Here is an 18202-nt window from a genome sequence, read left to right as displayed (position 1 = left end):
GGCTTTCTTTGATCGGTTTCCAGGTCAGACGATGGAGGACTGAGGAGCAAGGAAACGAGGAAGCATCAATTTTATTATTGAGTAGCACCCACTGTATAGTGGACGAAACTGAACTGAGTTCTCTTTTTGCACTTGAACGGACAAATACACTCAAAAATATGTCAAAATGTTCTCGTAAACATAGTCGGTTATGTCTTAAAGGGGTCATGAACTGCATTGTTTTATCATGGTTCCTGTGGTTCACTTAGTATGCTTTTTACATAAAAAATTGTCATAATTTAGAAATAAAATGCATTTTTTCCTACCCTGATTTGAATGCTCTTTTATTTAATAATAATAATAATAATAATAATTTGTTACATTTATATAGCGCTTTTCTAGGTACTCAAAGTGCTTTACATGGAAGGGGCAATCTCCTCAACCACCACCAATGTGCAGCATCCACCTGGATGATGCGACGGCAGCCATATTGGGCCAGATAGTCCACCACACACCAGCTTACTGGTGGAGAGGAGACCTTGAAGCCTATCAGTGTATATGGGGATGATTAGGAGGCCATGATGGATAGAGGCCAATGGGCAAATTTGGCCAGGATGCCGGGGTTAAACCCCTACTCTTTTTCCGAAGGACATCCTGGGATTTTTAATGACCACAGAGAGTCAGGACCTCAGTTTAACGTCTCATCTGAAGGACGGTGCTCTCTGTCAGTATAGTGTCCCCGTCACGTTACTGGGGCGTTAGGACCCACACAGACCACAGGGTGAGCGCCCCCTACTGGCCTCACTAACACCTCTTCCAGCAGCAACCTGGTTTTCCCAGGAGGTCTCCCATCCAGGTACTAACCAGGCTCAGCCCTGCTTAGCTTCAGTGGGAAACCAGTATTGGGCTACAGTAAACGCCCACTGCTGTGATTAGCTAACATCTTTTGAATGTGAAATAGCTTTTAAAAGAAAGTATTAAATGTTTAACTCTCTTGAAAACTTGTAGAATGCTTTTACTACTTACAGTACTACTTCTAAAGTAATTACTTTTACTTTAGAATGCTCTCAAGGTTAATTAATCGTGAAAAGTGTTGATTATAGCATTATATTTAGATCGTGGCATGAAAGGTGGCAGTGATGAGCATTGTAGCCAATCACAGGCATGTTGATTGCAACTCGATTTCTGCACACTAACAAATGCCTTCATCATAACTAATAGTGCAAACACAATGTAATTAAGAGATTTGTTGATTATTACAGGAGTTTGTTGCAGTCCAGAACTCAGTCATTGATAATCTCACACAGTTTGATTGACAGCTCTATCGATTGCAAAGGAAGCGTTCTTTGATCGCGTTCTATATATAATTTAATCACAGTTTAAATAACAGATTATTTTCATCCTACTAAGAGAAACGGTGCGAAGTTAACAGTTTACTCACTGGTTTGATTTACAGACACAGATAAAGAATATCTGACTGAACATGCATCATTACATATAAGAAATCACTGGTCACAGATCAGGCATTAGAATTAACAGTTACTTACATGCAACATACTTACATGTAATATACTTTGCATACTTGCATTACTGTCGAGTCCATATCGTAAAAGTCTTTGCCGAAATTGCAACTGAAATGTACAGGATATTCTTATAGTATGATGACCTCTTATACTGTATGTCAAAAGCTCAAGGAAAATTTGATTTCTCAGTTCATGACCCGTTTAAGTGAACGTAAAAAAATGCATAGCAGTATATTGGATCCGTGCAGCTCTTAAAGTGACAGCAGCCTAATATTCTTGCTTCTGTCTCAATAATAACGTTTATCAAACAGCAAAAGGCAAAAAGAAAATTCACTCGTTGTTCTTGACTGAATAACTTTTGTATCTGTATTTGTAATGTGTATTTTATTTATAAAGTGCAGTGTCATTTTACATTAGATTTACAGTATCTATACCTGAAAATCTTCAGATCTTTCAGTTGTATATTTGTGCGATTGCTAATTTGTTTATTTGTTCTTTTTTAATTACCGTTTACTTCTTTAATAATGCTTTACATTTAAATTAGTTGTTTTTGCTATGGTATTTTTTTAAAACATATGCAAACATTCATATTTTCCTATATTTACAATGAGACCTAGAATAAAAGTGAATTATATCTTACTTTTTTTTTTTTTTTTTTTTACCTTATTGGAATCGAAATTACGAATCGATGAGCAGAATCGAAATCGATAAACAGAATCGGAATCATTGAAATTCAAACGATACTCAATCTTATTAAAATGTAAACACATGGTCACATTAGACATGGAATGTCGAGCATATTGCATTGTGGGTCACTGTATTTAGTGCAGTGTGCTATGTTGCAGGGTTATTATAGTTAACTAAAACCAATAAAAAAGTTATAAAATTCTTTTTTCATCTGGTTGCCAAGACTACATTTATATTTTTTCAGTTTAACTTGATGTACTAAAATAACTAAAAATGTATGAAAACTGTGTATTTAAATAAAACAAACACTAATAAAAATGTCAAAAGACACAACAGAATTACTAAACCTTTAAGTAAAATGAACATTAAAAATAAAAACTAATGAAAAATATTAATATAGACTACAATAGTATCTCAATAAAACTAAAACAATGTTATTGGCACTTGTAGCAGATCATCCAGATATTTAATGTGTAGAACACTTTCTCAGACTGCAATAACAGTATGAGTAGTACTGTGCTTTTCCAAACATAACCAAAAATGCTGAACTGAGCATGTGCAGTAGATCAACTCCAGGAGGAACTGTAACCCAGAAAAAAAGGCATGCATCAGTAAGCATATTTAGATCATCAAATGGGCACATCTGTTTAGAGAGAAGGACACTGTGTCTGTACTGGATCTGTACTTCCCTACTCTATGTAGAGCATTACACTCATGGTGGTGTTTAACCCTGTAATTTTTGAATTTTTACCACAACATTTTAAATTGTCACAACACATTGTGTTTAGATGGTGTAATTCTGATTGTAAATGTGTGTGTGTGTGACTGTGACCTTTCTGACTCTGTACTCTCTCTCTCAGTTTTGTTATGACACGCATTGCTACATTTGTGTTGCCAAAGCAGTTTCACTTGAACCACAGCCAGTGTAGAAACATCAAAACTTGAAAGTGACATAATAATGATAATACAACTACAAAATAAGGAAGGAATTTTATGGTTCCACCCAGCCATTTGGGGATGGATCTATTTTTTTATTTATATTTTTATTGAAAATGTCTCTTATGCTCACCAAGCTTGCATTTTTTAGATTAAAATGACAGTAAAATGTTTCTTATTATCAATGCTGAAAACATTAGTTTTGCTGTAACAATGTAAAAGTCTTTGCTGTCACTTTTGATTAATTAAATGCATCCTCGCTGAATAATAGAATTTCTTTTTTAAAAAAGTATAGTTCTTTACCGTATATACAAGCTTGGAGACCTCAGCTGAATTAGTATGTTTGTCCCCCTTTGTTTATTAGATATAATCAATGCTTTTCGTTCAATGCAATGCATGCCTAAAGGTTAAAACAAAATTCTGTCATCATTTACAGTACCCTTCAAAAGGTTGGAAATGTTTATTTTAGTTTTAAAGTTTAATTATTATTATTTTAAAAGAAGTGGTGTAATTATGCTGAAAAGTCAGCTGTCATCACAGGAGTATATACATTTTTAAATTGATTAAAATAGAAAACAATTCTTTTAAATTGTAATAATATTTCACAATATTATAGTTTGTACTGTATTTTCGAATAAATAAAGAGACTTCTTTCAAAAACATATAAAAAATGTTATGTTTCCAAAATTTTGACAGGTACTGTATATAATCATTGTTTATAATCAGTATATAATCAGTCAATCTTCCATTGTTGGTAGTCTTAATGCCACAATATAGGCTACTTCAAGCGAAATCGAAGAACAAACTGGTCCGACGTCATCTCTAACCAAATCAAAAGTTAATTTTGGGTTTGTTTCGAGAGTTCGAAACAGCTTGCCAAACTATTATGTAATAGGTAGGTGTGGCTCTGAGGCTGACATGGACATGTTTCTGGTCCATTTCTTTCGTTCAGTCCCTCGAGGTTGGACATCTGCGAGTAAAAATATGAGCACACTGAAGAGCCACTTTATAGAAAATGAAGTTGGAAGAGATGCTGACACTGTCTTTTCATGTTTAATACTGTAAAACTGTTTGCTTTTAAACAATCTATTGTATAAAGTGGTATAAAAATAAACGTGACGTGACTTAAGTGGACTGCTGAATTGCAGAGCTCGAGCAAATATCCATCACTATGATCAGATGCTTTCTTAACTTCTTTTTTCTCATCGCTGTCATTTTTGATGTGTGTTTATTTTGTTATTGATACGAAAGCGCGCAGCAGGCTTGTGCACAATTCAGAATTGAATTGAGAATGACTCCTTAATTCCAATTCAATTCTTGAATTTGAATTGATGTCAAAAACAGGATCTAGAATTACAATTCAAATTTGAATTAAAGGAAGCAGAATTGCAATTCAGTAAAAATTCAAAGAAATTCATATACATATTTTAAGTGAAGTGTTTAACAAAGAAGCTTTACAGTATATGTCAGATATGATTGCATTATAAATGATATTAATTTGAATTACATTAAAAGGATATGTTTTCCCCCAGCAATGAATGTTAAAAACAAAACTAATTAAACAACATTGAGGGGGTAATTTAATCCGTGTATCATTCGTTCAATCGTTTTTTGATTTAATATTGAAAGTAGAAAAATGAGAAAACAGTTCCTTTTTCGATTTTTCATTTTTTCCAAAAAACGAAAAACAAGAATTCAGCTTGATTTTTCGTTTTTCGTTCTGAGGTAGCAAAATTAATAAACAGCTGGAAAATTCGATTTCTACACGTGGGCGGGAATGAAACGCCCCTTTCCTCTGATTTGTCAGCCGAAGATCAAACTGTCCCGTCATCAGCTCTTCCTCAGTTCTGCACTGCAGAATAAGAGTCCTCCGTTGTGTGGATTCTTAACGCGTTTATTGCAACTACATTTAATCTTTTTTTCATCAAACAACCAGACTAACGAGTGGTTCGACACAACCCGTACTGGGAAATAAACTAGACAGGGCTTTCTTCTGTGTAGATATAAATTCACCTAACTTTATGCTTTGCATCAGCTCGGTATGCAGGGTAAATGACAACTGTTAGCCTAACATGGTCGCCCTCGATCGCCCAGTAATTTTTTTAAAATAATAAATGTAGATATAGATAATCAATATAATTAGTTATAAATTAAATATTTTAACACTTATAGAAAAAGAAAAGAATAATGCATTGACTATATATAGCCTAAGCCTAGGCTATATTAACATAAACGCATGAAATGTCATTCAGACTGACTATCTAACAACCGGAGAACAGAGAACAACATAGATATTAAAATACATACTCTTCTGAGTTTTATAATGTAGGCCTTATTGTGTTTTATTAAAATTTATTAATGTATATCTCAAAGATGTGCGCTTGTGCGCAGTGCACTGGGTCATGTTGAGAGGGAAACAAACGCATTTTTATTATTAGCCTATTCAGAAAAAAAACGGTAAATAAAATTCAACATTAACATTATAAACACTATTAATAACATATAGGCTATTTCTATGCGTATTTTACTTCCCCTTACCATTACTTCCCCTTTGACATTTGCCTATGTCAAATCCTTAAATGAATGGTATTCAGAAAACAACAAGAATAAAAAATAAGTAGCCACGTATAATAAAAATATAACCTAATAGCTTATAATAATAGCCTATTGTGTCCTTTATAAACAACATTTAGCCTATTTTAAACGCCAAGCCTAAACAAATTTAGGCTATTTGAATCGAAACTGAAACTGTACCGGCGTTGGTTCCATATAGTTTCCATATTTGCAATGCAAAATTTCGATGCTAACTATAATGTAAAGAAGGCTTTAAACTTCAGTCGAGTCCCAATATAGGCCTACACGTATAGGCTAAATCATCATCTTCACAGCATGGGAAATGAGTTTGGATTAACTGTGCGGCACAGCCTTTATATTGTACAACAGACGAATTAAATTAAGCAGAATAACTTTTTATATATTTGGTTGACTGTGTTTTATTTTAATAATGAACAGGCTGCGATGTCAAGTTAGCAATGCCAGAAGTGAACTGATAATAGCCTATGTTGCCTATGTTGTGAGAGCGAGCGATGCGTCAGCGCCATCACTTGGAGTTGTTGCTCAGCAGGGGAAATAACTTCGTTATTCGTTACTCTGTCATTCGAAACAGTAAAAATTTATGTTTTTATTTGTTTACATTCAAAATGACTACAAAATGTCATGCCTTTGAAAAATAAAGAAAACAACATGATTTCTACTTTAGTGCGTCTCAGTCTCCTTGAACATCTTTCTGGCGCACACCAAAAATGAACCAAAATAGAGTGAATAGCCTTCGGACGCGCCTACTTTTCAAAGTCAACATTTAGATTATTTGAAGTAAAATGCATTATATAGTCACTCAGGAATAAAACTCAGCGTGGTTCATGATAAAAAAGAAAAAAAAAAAACTTTACAGTTCGGAAAATATGAAAATAGCAAACCCCTGGCACTTGAGAACTCTGGTCTACAAAGAAGAAAGCCCCGTCTAGTCTATTCCCCAGTACGGGTTGTGTCGAGCCATTCATTAGTCTCGTTGATGGAAAACATGAAAAAGTTGCAATAAACGCGTTAAGAATCCACACAACGGAGGACTATGGCAAGCCGATTTAACTTTTATTCATTTTCAGGATATGAATCCTTGATATCAACAATTCAATTTTCACTAGTTCAAATGATAATTCTTGATATCAGGAATAATGTTTCTACTAGTAACAATGGCAATTTTTGATATCAGGAATTACATTTCAACTAGTAAAAATGTTCATTCTTGATATCAACAATTGACTTTTAACTAGTAAAAACTATTATTCTTGATATTAACAATTAAATTTGAACTAGTAAAAACTATAATTCTTGATATTAACTATTTATATCCTGGGAATGGCAATAGGCAAGCCGTTTTGACTTTTAATCATTCGCAGGATTTGAATTCTTGATATCAACAACTACATTATCGCTAGTTAAAATGATAGTTATTGATATCAGGAATTAGATTTCTACTAGTAACAATGGCAATTTTTGATATCAGGAATTACATTTCCACTAGTAACAATGCTAATTCTTGATATCAGAATTTACATTTTCACTAGTTAAAATGATAATTCTTGATATCAACAATTGAATTTCAACTAGTAAAAACTATAATTGTTGATATCTGTAATTGTATTTTCACTAGTGAAATGTCACCATAGGCTGCCATTCAAAATCAATTGTTGATATCAAGAATTGATTTCTTACTAGTTAAAATTCCAGTTTCACATATCAGAAATACAATTCTTACTAGTAAAAACCTTTATTTTTGATATCAAGAATTCAATTGTCACTAGTTGAAATGTCTATTCTTGATATCAACAATTGAATTGCTACTAGTAACAATGTTCATTTTTGATATCAATAATTCCATTTTCACTAGTGACAATGTTAATTTCTGATATCATGAATGTGATTGTTACTAGTAAGAAAGCCATTTTAGAGATCTGAAATTATATTGATATCAGAAATACATTTTCAGATATCAAAAATTAACATTGTTACTAGTAGCAATTCAATTGTTGATATCAAGAATAGACCTTTCAACTAGTGACAATTGAGTTCTTGATATCAGGAATTTGCATTTTTACTAGTAACAATGTAATTCTTGATATCAAGAATTGAATTCTTGATATCAAGAATTGAATTGTTGATATCAAGAATTGAATTGTTGATATCAACAATTCAATTCTTGATATCAACAATTCAATTCTTGATATCAACAATTCAATTCTTGATATCAACAATTCAATTCTTGATATCAACAATTGATTTTGAATGGCAGCCTATGGTGACATTTCACTAGTGAAAATATAATTCTTGATATCAACAATTACATTTTTGATATCAAGAATTAAATTGTTGATATCAACAATTTAATTCTTGATATCAAAAATGTAATTGTTGATATCAAGAATTGAATTGTTGATATCAAGAATGTAATTGTTGATATCAAGAATTAAATTGTTGATATCAAGAATTGAATTGTTGATATCAAGAATTAAATTCTTGATATCAAGAATTGAATTGTTGATATCAAGAATTAAATTCTTGATATCAAGAATTCATATCCTACATGTGTTTTAAATGTTAAAAGGGCGACAAAACTATTACAGATATCTACAATTGATTTCTTACTGGTTAAAATTCTGAATACACATATCAGAAATACAATTCTTACTAGTAAAAACCTTTATTTTTGATATCAAGAATTCAATTGTCACTAGTTGAAATGTCTATTCTTGATATCAACAATTGAATTGCTACTAGTAACAATGTTCATTTTTTATATCAATAATTCCATTTTCACTAGTGACAATGTTAATTTCTGATATCATGAATGTGATTGTTACTAGTAAGAAAGCCATTTTAGATATCTGAAATAATATTGATATCAGAAATACATTTTCAGATATCAAAAATTAACATTGTTACTAGTAGCAATTAAATTGTTGATATCAAGAATAGACATTTCAACTAGTGACAATTGAATTATTGATATCAGTAATTGCCATTTTTACTAGTAACAATGTAATTCTTGATATCAACAATTATATTTCTACTAGTAAGAAATCAATTCTTGATATCAACAATTGATTTTGAATGGCAGCCTATGGTGACATTTCACTAGTGAAAATACAATTGTTGATATCAAGAATTCAATTGTTGATATCAAGAATTACATTTTTTATATCAAGAATTAAATTGTTGATATCAAGAATTCAATTGTTGATATCAAAAATTAAATTGTTGATATCAAGAATTACATTTTTGATATCAAAAAATGTAATTGTTGATATCAAAAATGTAATTCTTGATATCAACAATTCATATCCCGGAAATGAATAAAAGTTAAAACGGCTTGCCATAGAGGACTCTTATTCTGCAGTGCAGAACTGAGGAAGAGCTGATGACGGGACAGTTTGATCTTCGGCTGACAAATCAGAGGAAAGTGGCGTTTCATTCACGCCCACGTGTAGAAATCGAATTTTCCATCTGTTTATTCATTTTGCTACCTCAGAACGAAAAACGAAAAATCAAGCTGAATTCTTGTCTTTCGTTTTTTTGGAAAAAAACGAAAAATCGAAAAAGGAACTGTTTTCTCATTTTTCTACTTTCAAAATTAAATCAAAAAACGATTGAACGAATGATACACGGATTTAATTTATTTCAAGAATTTGATCAATATCTATTTTAGAACAAAATGTATGCAGGGTTGAGGAGTAAATAGTTACGTGAAATGAAATTTCTGTTATTCAATTACAAAATTAATGTATTTAGTTGTATTACTGAGGCAAAATGTTTAATTCAATTAGTTACTAATCAACTTAAAACGAAATTGCTTTGCATTGATAAAGTTATCCAAATAAAGTAATCCAAACCACATTTATAATGGGTAACTAATAACAGTAAGCAATAATATTTCCAAAGTAACCTTCCTAACACTGAATGCATGCGAGACTCAGCACATTCTTTCTGTTGTGTGACTGTGTGAAATTTCTTTGAATTGCCATGAATTTAATTCCACTTCCTGTCATTCCAATTCCAATTCAATTCAACGTCCTGTGGGGCGGAGTAAATTCAATTCAAATTCCAATTCATGAATTGAATGGAGGCCAATTCTGAAATTCTGAATTTTGCCTGGCGCGCAGAACATAATTAACACATTCATCTAAACGTCGCTTTCAGATTTCGGATGTTCGCTAACAGTATACCGCTGCTCACGTATTTCCAACTTCCTTTTTACCCAATGTGAAGAATGAAAAAGGACTTCGCTGTGACTATATCGGGGCCTTTACAGGAAATGGTCTCACAGATTAAATGGGAACATGTATTAAGGTGTTAAATAAGTTTTGAAAAATGACAAACTTTTAACTGTGTGATTTCTGTTTCTTTAGGCATATGGCTCAGGCTGTGATATCGTGATCCTCGCAAGTGATTTTGAGTGTGTTCAGATTATTCCTGGAGCTCAGAATGGAAACATCCAGGTGGGCTGTGTGGAGTGCTCTCAGCAGCTTGGCCGGGTAAGACCAGACCATACTATATTTCTTGACATTACATTAATGCTTATAGAAGACATTTAATCTAAAGCACTGAACAAATGAGGAATACTATAACAAAAGCAATCCATCGTGTGCCTGTATTCGGTAATACGATATATCACGATAATGAACATGTATGATATTGCTATCGTGGGCACTTTGAAAAACTTGATACATTTTTGTGTATTGCTTTATTGTATTTAAATGTTCAGGTCTTTTGGTTACAAGAAAACGTTATTAAACCTGTTACAGTATGATGACAATTTTTTTTGCAACTTATTTCAATATAGTGATAAAACTGTATGCCGTGATAAAAGCTTCAGGAATTCCGTCACATGACTAAGTGAGACAGTAACATGAGCAGTGCTGCTGTTTAATTTTATTTTACTATTTTAATTACTACTGTACATATTCTTGAAAATAGTGTGGAATATTACAGCATATTCTTAAAAAATATTAAATCCAAACATGATGAATTTGTATACAATGTGTCATATATGCAGAACTTATAAGTTAAAGAACTTATTTTGAAAAACCTTTACTAATTTTTTTTTTTAATCACAAGTACATTTAAAGAATCTTTAATTGAGTTATTTATACAAAATAGTTTGGTCTTTATTCAAAGTTGAATTTTATGTTTGTTTTTATTGTATTGCTTGTTGAATATTGAATCTGGATCTGCCATGTAATAGCATGTGAAGCTGACATTGCAAATACACTTAAATACAACCAAACATCTTGAAAAATATTCCTCAAATATAAGTAAAAAAAAATACACAATGCTACTGTAAAGAAATACTTCTGTAACACATTTAAATTATAGTACAAACCAATATTACCTAAACGCAAAATGTACAGTACCAAACACTGAAACTGAGTGCACATTACCAGTGATGATGACGACCAGAGTAAACATTACTAAACCAAAATATCAGGTTTACGGTAGTTGATTTGGCCATTTTTCCCTTGTATTTCAAAATCTGCTAACAAACATGTTAATGGATAATTAACTGTTTATGTTTTCCAGTATTTTTGAGTGGATTTTGAGTAAATGTTGTGGACTTGTTCATTCAAGTGCAGTGTTGTTGTACCAAAGTCCCTTTAAGACAAGTCATTTTACTCGGCGGCCATCTTTGAAACGTCTTTTGGGCATGCAAGTGCAGCTCCTATCTCTTTGAATAGGGAAACATCAAATTCTCCCAAACTGTTCACCAAGCTCACGATTCAATTTCATATTTGAAATCTCAATGAAATCGGACAGTAGCTGTCTCATAAATTTTGTTTCTAAACTCTCGAATCAAGCTAATGAGCAGTCCTTCGCGCGTGTTTCTATAGGAACTGGAGCTTCTAACGGCAGCTGCAGTGATGCGATAACTTCACCAATCGGCGATTGGCTCTTTTATTTAGAAGGCGGGACTTATTCTGCCATATTCCGCGTTACACTTTCTCCCATTCACAGTAATACGAGTGTACCGTGTTTCTATATATAAAGTCATTGGTTGTACATACTGTATATATCAATTGCTGTAATTAAATGTCATGTGATGATTTTTAATGTTTCATTATAATGTTTTAATGTTTAATGTACAGTATCTGTTTGTGCATGTATAAGATTTGCAAAGTTACAGTATAAAGCTCATAGTCTCCCACAAAGGGATTTTTATTCCTTCAGACCAGACCATGCTTCAGACCTGTTACTTCCTTAAACGTCTATGTCACATTATGAAATATTAGCATAATGCCTGCTCAAAAGGCATACACAAAGAAAGGTGAGGCTTCAGTGAGGAGCAGCGTTTACACGTTTGGGGAAATCAACTTGCAAATTGATTTAAAAGCTGGAATAGAAGAGAGAAATGTAACAAAACATTTAAAATATATGTGTCTTCATCCACCCTCTAGACACTGGCATCTGTCATTGATGAGTAGACATTATTGTGGATCTGACATGCCACAACTCACACCTGACATAGTTTGAACATGGATAACATACATCCAGTTATCTGCACTGACTAGGGTTTTGATGTGATGATTATTCTTTTTTTTTTTTTTTTTTACCTTTGCAAATGGTGCTCTTGTATAATAATGGCAATTTATTTTTTTAGATTGCTGCGTCTTACGGAAATACTGTTTGTATTTTCGAACCAATTGCTTCCAACCCAAACAAACGTCACAAGGTGAGTTTCCACTGGAGGACAGTTGATCATAGATCATATGATAATTATGAATACCCAAATATATATGCTTTCTATATTTTCCTGAGAGCACTTTACTGATTCGAAATAGTCATATTTTACTAAGATATCTTTATATTAATGACATTTAAATATTTTTGTGTAAACAGTAATGTAGTTGTTTTTGTTTTTTAAATGAATATTTGTTACATTTATTTCCTAATAAAGCACTCAGTGCAGCTGATCTTTTATGTTATTGTGTTTTTAAAGCAACTGAATTACCAATGGCAAAAGACTGGTCAGTTCTTCCTCAGTGCTATAACCTACAATCTTGCCTGGGACCCCCAAGGTTGGTGTAAAATATACTCTTTGTTAATGCATGAACTAAATATGTTCACTAGTGCCCTTTTTGCCATTTGCATTTGTTTTTTTACTCTGTTTGGACCCTCTAATTAAATAATAAATTGAGAAGATATTTTTCTCTGACTTAAGTGCAACCTCTGGATTCATGTTTGAATAAGCATCTTAAAAACGTGATGCTTCTATTGAGATTTGAAGTGGTGAATGGGGCAGACATTGTTTGTTATATAATTCCCATATTTTCATTTGTGCTATTATTGAAAAATTAGGGGGAAATAGTAATGATAAGTGTAAGTGTAACAATATTATAGAACAAGAAGGTTTGTCCAAACTTTTGATTGGTGGTACACAAATGTGTATGTGTAATTATTACATCTGTTTGTCCTGTAGGCAATCGTATCTTGGCGGCGACTGAGCGTTTGCAGCTGTGGGCTCCTCCTACTAGTGACACGCTGATCGAGGAGGAGGAATGTCAGCTGAATGATGACAGAGCTCATGAGCTCATACTCAATGATTGGAAGTGTGTCTGGCAGTGCAAGTGAGTGCACCATAACATCTGTCTGCATACTAAATCTTTAATGACGCTTGTCTGATTTACTGAACGTTAAAGCACATTTGATGAATTAATGTTTTTAAAAGGGTCACATGATGGAAAAGAATGCTTTTGCTCCTCCTAAATAAAAGTGTCATGTAGGAATATGTAGGCAAACTGCAGGAAGGGGTTTTTGTGAGGGGACTACAGGGGTTCATAAATTGATGAAAAGCTAATAATTAATTAAGTCATAATGTCAATTTAAAATAAATAAAATAATTAAAAAATAAAAACAATCAAAATTAAACTAAGGAAGTAGGGTTGCAAAGGGACGGAACATTTTCGGTAAATTTCCCGGAAAGTTTGCGGTAAATTTCCATGGGAAGTTAAGCTGGGGAATTTTGGAAATATTCATTACCACGGCAACCGCTTGCGCGTCCACTCTGAAAGTAACTGTACACATAAGAGACGGCTAGATACATTATTTAAGGTTATTTCTATTCGTTTAAATATTGATATATGAACTTGTTGTCAAGTAAGCCCCGTTGCGAGCATGTGCGTCTCTCTAAACTTTCAGTGTGCTGCACTGCTCTAGTTGACTTCTGCGCCTCCCCCCCCCCCCCCCGAAAATATCACGTTAATTTTGAAAACGTAATTCCTTTTGTGGATCCTCTTGATCTTTCTTCATGTTTCTTTGACAAATATCAGTGTCTCAGTCTCACGCACGCTGCACGTGAGTTAACCACACCTACTTATTTACATGTTGTGGTATACACGGAATAAAACAATCTTTTACGGTTGACTTTTTCTTCCGCGGTAACGATATACCGTCATACCGCCCAGCCCTACTTATGTGGTAAATAAAGTTATGCTAGCTTATTTAGCATCTAACTTATCTACTAGATGAATACATTTGAATGTGATATTTGCAATTTAAACATTTAATAAATATATTTCCTCATAATATCATCAAAACTTACTTCACTTTGTTTAGTCCACAGGCTCAAATGTGTGCCTTCAATAGTCTTGTGCTTTGGGCTTCTGTACATGTGATGGAGGCATGCACAGTGCCAGTAGGGGGTGTGGTCTCAATAGCCATGCAGTAAGCAGTGTGCTATGTGCATGGGATTGAGGAATGGCATGGATATTCAAGTGTATTTGAATGGCATCTGTTTGTTTTAGTCAATATTATGCTAAAATATACTTTCCTCTACTATATTTAAGTTCCCTATGAAGAGCCAACCTTCAACTTTGAAAATTCCCAGTTTATTCCCGTTTATTCCCATAAATTCCTGTTAATTCCCTTAAATCCCCATTAATTCCCATGGAAAGTTTCCATCTTTGAAAATTCCCAGAATTTTGCAACCCTATAAGGAAGATGGAATTGTTTTTTTAGCTACATACGTCAGAGAAACATGGACATGCAAATGTGTTAAATTATTGAAATATTAACTTAAAAGTTTCTTCCCCTGTCTAAATTGAGAAATCATCGTGATTTGAAAAATCATAACAATTAGCTTATTAGCATATGGTGGCTACCTTTACATATCAGTACATATTCACTAACTTGGCAGGAGCACTGTTACTTATTTCAAATGTCAAGTGCCTAGCCAATCATAAAATTGATCTATTCTGTCTAATCTGTGAAATCATCATTATTGATGTGGTGTGGATTCTGCTATTATCTTAAGAGTTTCGATTTAAAAAAACGTATGGTTATAGTCGGGGCCATTGGGAGATGCTGCAAAAGACATGAGACGTGAGCCAAACGGCCAAGCAGGTCCATTTAGCGCATGTTTACATAGAATAACAATGGAAAAGTAGTGCAATGGAATGATAAAACACGTTCTTTGTTTACGGCCCCTGAACATGAACATGCAGGTCTAACGTGGGCCTTCAAAACACACACCAATTTAGAGGACATTTTAATATTTGCCTCGCCAAGTGCACAGAAATTTGTGCATGTAAATTACTTCCATCTTTATGTGTTTTTTGTCTCAGGACTGCTGCTGCCGTTCACATCACTCAATGGTCTCCTGATGGAGAATACTTCGCCACAGCTGGAAAGGTACCTCGTCATGTTCTATATCATGGTGGATCCATGGTGGACTTCAGTTGTTCTTAAATTATGCTAATTATTATTTTTAAAACCTAGACCTATCCCTTACAGAAATGTTTACCCTTATAATGTGTAAAATAAGACATTCTTTTGTACATGAAGGTAGAGCCCTATCAGTATTGGAAAGCTAATTTATATGAGTAGCATTTGAAGCTATGGGTTCCAACTAGTTAAACTACAATCAGGGTACACTTTTAAACTAGTAGTTAGCTACACTACAAGCTATTAGCAAAATGTAGCTAACTATATTTAAGCTATTTAAGTGAGCAATATCTTTATCATACCAGTATTTATCTGTAATGGAATCCTGGATATCAAGTAAAAAAAAATGTAAGTATTAAACCGCATTTGAACAGATACATTGACATACAACTACTTAAATGATGAAATGCCATAAAAAACAATGCTAAAGCAAGGATTTAACAAAAACTTTCTCTAAAAGATACAAAATTTTGCTTAAGAAATGTGGTGTTTTTTTTTTTTTTTTTTTTTTAGCAGTTCATTAATACTTGCCAAATTAACTGATTCCCTAAATTGGACTTTGCTAATTGAGATTAACTGAATAAAGGAGAGTGTGTATAATTATGTTTTACTAGTAAAGATACACCATTTTAAAACAGCTGAGCTATTGTAATGCTACTGGAAAATGTTAGTGCAAATGTTAGTGTTAGTGAAAATGTTAGGATGTCTACTTAACGTCATCTTCTCCACGGGTAATTCTGACCCAAATTCATCAGAGTGGTACAAGATCTTGTCAGTTTTGTCACACTTGAAATTGTAATACAGACACACACACAAAATTTGACTGGATTCAAGGAGTTTTTGTGGTAAAAACAGTAACAAATCCTTCCATGGGAAATGAGGAAAATGTTTTTGGGATAAAGTAGACATCCCCGCTAGGCACAGTGCAAACACACATACTTATCACGTTGATTTCCCTTCCTCTCCGTTATATATAATTAATACTGCAACATTCCATAGAAAAACCATGAATTGTCGTATCAATTTGTGTAATTGTGTAAAAAATGTATCTGTATGTAGACATCTTTGGTCTGATGATGATAATTATGTTGTGCAGACTGTCCACCAGCCAGAGCCAAAAACAGAAAAAAGAAGTATACTTTTGGCCTTATTGTTAGTTACTCACTGATCCTAATGTTGGTTTGATTCATACCCTTAAGAAGAAAAGTAACTTCCATTTCTGATGGAAAAACCATTTCTCTCCCTCACGCTCAGGATGACTGCCTGCTGAAGGTGTGGTATCCCACCACAGGATGGAAGTCTGCAGTGGTGATGCCAGACGTGACTGATAAAAAGGTCTCAACGGTTCATTTCTCATTCGTGTATCTGGCCCATCCACGTACGGTCACAGGCTTCTCCTGGAGGAAAACCAGTAAATACATGCCCAAGTATGTCAGACACACCCACAGACTCCTTCACTGATGCTTGGGTGTAATGCTAGCAATGTGTCTAGTAGATACGCTGCTAATTTTTTTTACCATGGTAGATATATTTGTATGGGGGTTGAATTTAACTGATGTGCAGTCACAGCTGTACATTTATTTACTATTTTACAATGACTTCAAATGTGGTTAATTCAGTCAGTTGTAGAGTTATATGAGTTATATTACATCTATTTTTATCTAATAAGTTCTCATTCTGTTCATTTCATATCTTCATATCCATCTCCTTCATCCCTTCCTTGTTATATTTAAAGTTTTGAGATATTTTTATTAGAAATAAAAAAATTCACACCCAATTTCTATGTATTTGTTTTTTAAAGAAAATTAGGGTTTTAAGTAGTTTTACAAAGAATGACCTTACTAACAACCTAATGAACAAGTCAAAGATATTCAGTTATGAAATGTAATTATGTACCGGATCATATTTATATTGTTGTTACAGGTAAATACATACATTTGCCATTAACAGCATTTACAGTGTAGAAATGGCATTATATAGACAGCTTATTTGATTCTTTCTAATCTCAAGTGGAAGTTTAGTTGCATCGCATTTCCCAGCTGGCTTGCAGTTCCGTGTCAAATTAACACATTTAATTAACACATAAACATGGACTGAGCAGAGCTTAAGGTAAAATTATGCACAATACTCGCAATCGCAAGCCGAAATTCACTCCCTGAAAACATTGATACTTGGCATCTGTGCATCCATACAATACCCCCACGCAAAATATTGCGATACTAAGCTGTATCGATTTTTTTTTCCACCACCCTACATCTCATTTCATTTAGTTCAGACTCCAGCAAGTACAATATAATGTCTTTCGCCGAGGCGCTGCACATTTAGTAGTGCAAAAAACACTGCTGAGATTTTAGTTGGCACCCACACTTAACTCACACTGTGAATTCCACCCGTGAGTGTGCATTTCTCATTGTGTGTGTGTGTATGTCGTAGGGGCTCTGTGTGTAACGTGCTGCTGACGTCCTGCGCGGATGGCATCTGTCGTCTGTGGAGTGAGACCCTCTTGCCTGAGGACAGTCTGTTGGGGGGGCAGATCTCAGAGAACAGCACCAGTATCAGCACCACTCTGCCAAACGTCGCTCAGAAAGACAAGATACAGCACGCTCTGGAGGTCAGCATGCAGAAATGCACATGCTCAAACAACACATAATAAAATGATGTAGGGCTGAAGTATCAGTGTCAGTGCATCATAAAGAATAACACTCTTGGCACGTTAGCTGGTTTACTTGTTAATGAACTACTCCTTGCTAATTATATGTACACCACACACCTGCAATTTGGTATAATTATCACATTGTTGATTGGGT

General features: G+C 33.7%; 1 protein-coding gene across 2 annotated transcripts in view; it reads left to right on the top strand.

Annotated features, from left to right (window-relative positions):
- dmxl2 (Dmx-like 2) overlaps positions 1–18202 on the top strand; it is an 82699-nt gene that overhangs the window by 12630 nt on the left and 51867 nt on the right. For both annotated transcript variants that reach the window (XM_081373126.1, XM_081373127.1), the window contains exons 2-8: positions 10088–10213; positions 12334–12405; positions 12673–12751; positions 13153–13300; positions 15296–15362; positions 16650–16822; positions 17829–18006. In XM_081373126.1, the coding sequence (XP_081229252.1) occupies positions 10088–10213; positions 12334–12405; positions 12673–12751; positions 13153–13300; positions 15296–15362; positions 16650–16822; positions 17829–18006 (843 nt within the window). The remainder of the gene's footprint in view (positions 1–10087; positions 10214–12333; positions 12406–12672; positions 12752–13152; positions 13301–15295; positions 15363–16649; positions 16823–17828; positions 18007–18202) is intronic.

Source organism: Scardinius erythrophthalmus (genome assembly GCF_964197995.2).
Source record: "Scardinius erythrophthalmus genome assembly, chromosome: 8".
NCBI classification, from domain to species: domain Eukaryota; kingdom Metazoa; phylum Chordata; class Actinopteri; order Cypriniformes; family Leuciscidae; genus Scardinius; species Scardinius erythrophthalmus.
Note: the sequence above shows the minus strand (reverse complement) of the source record. Positions and strands in the feature narration are given on the sequence as shown.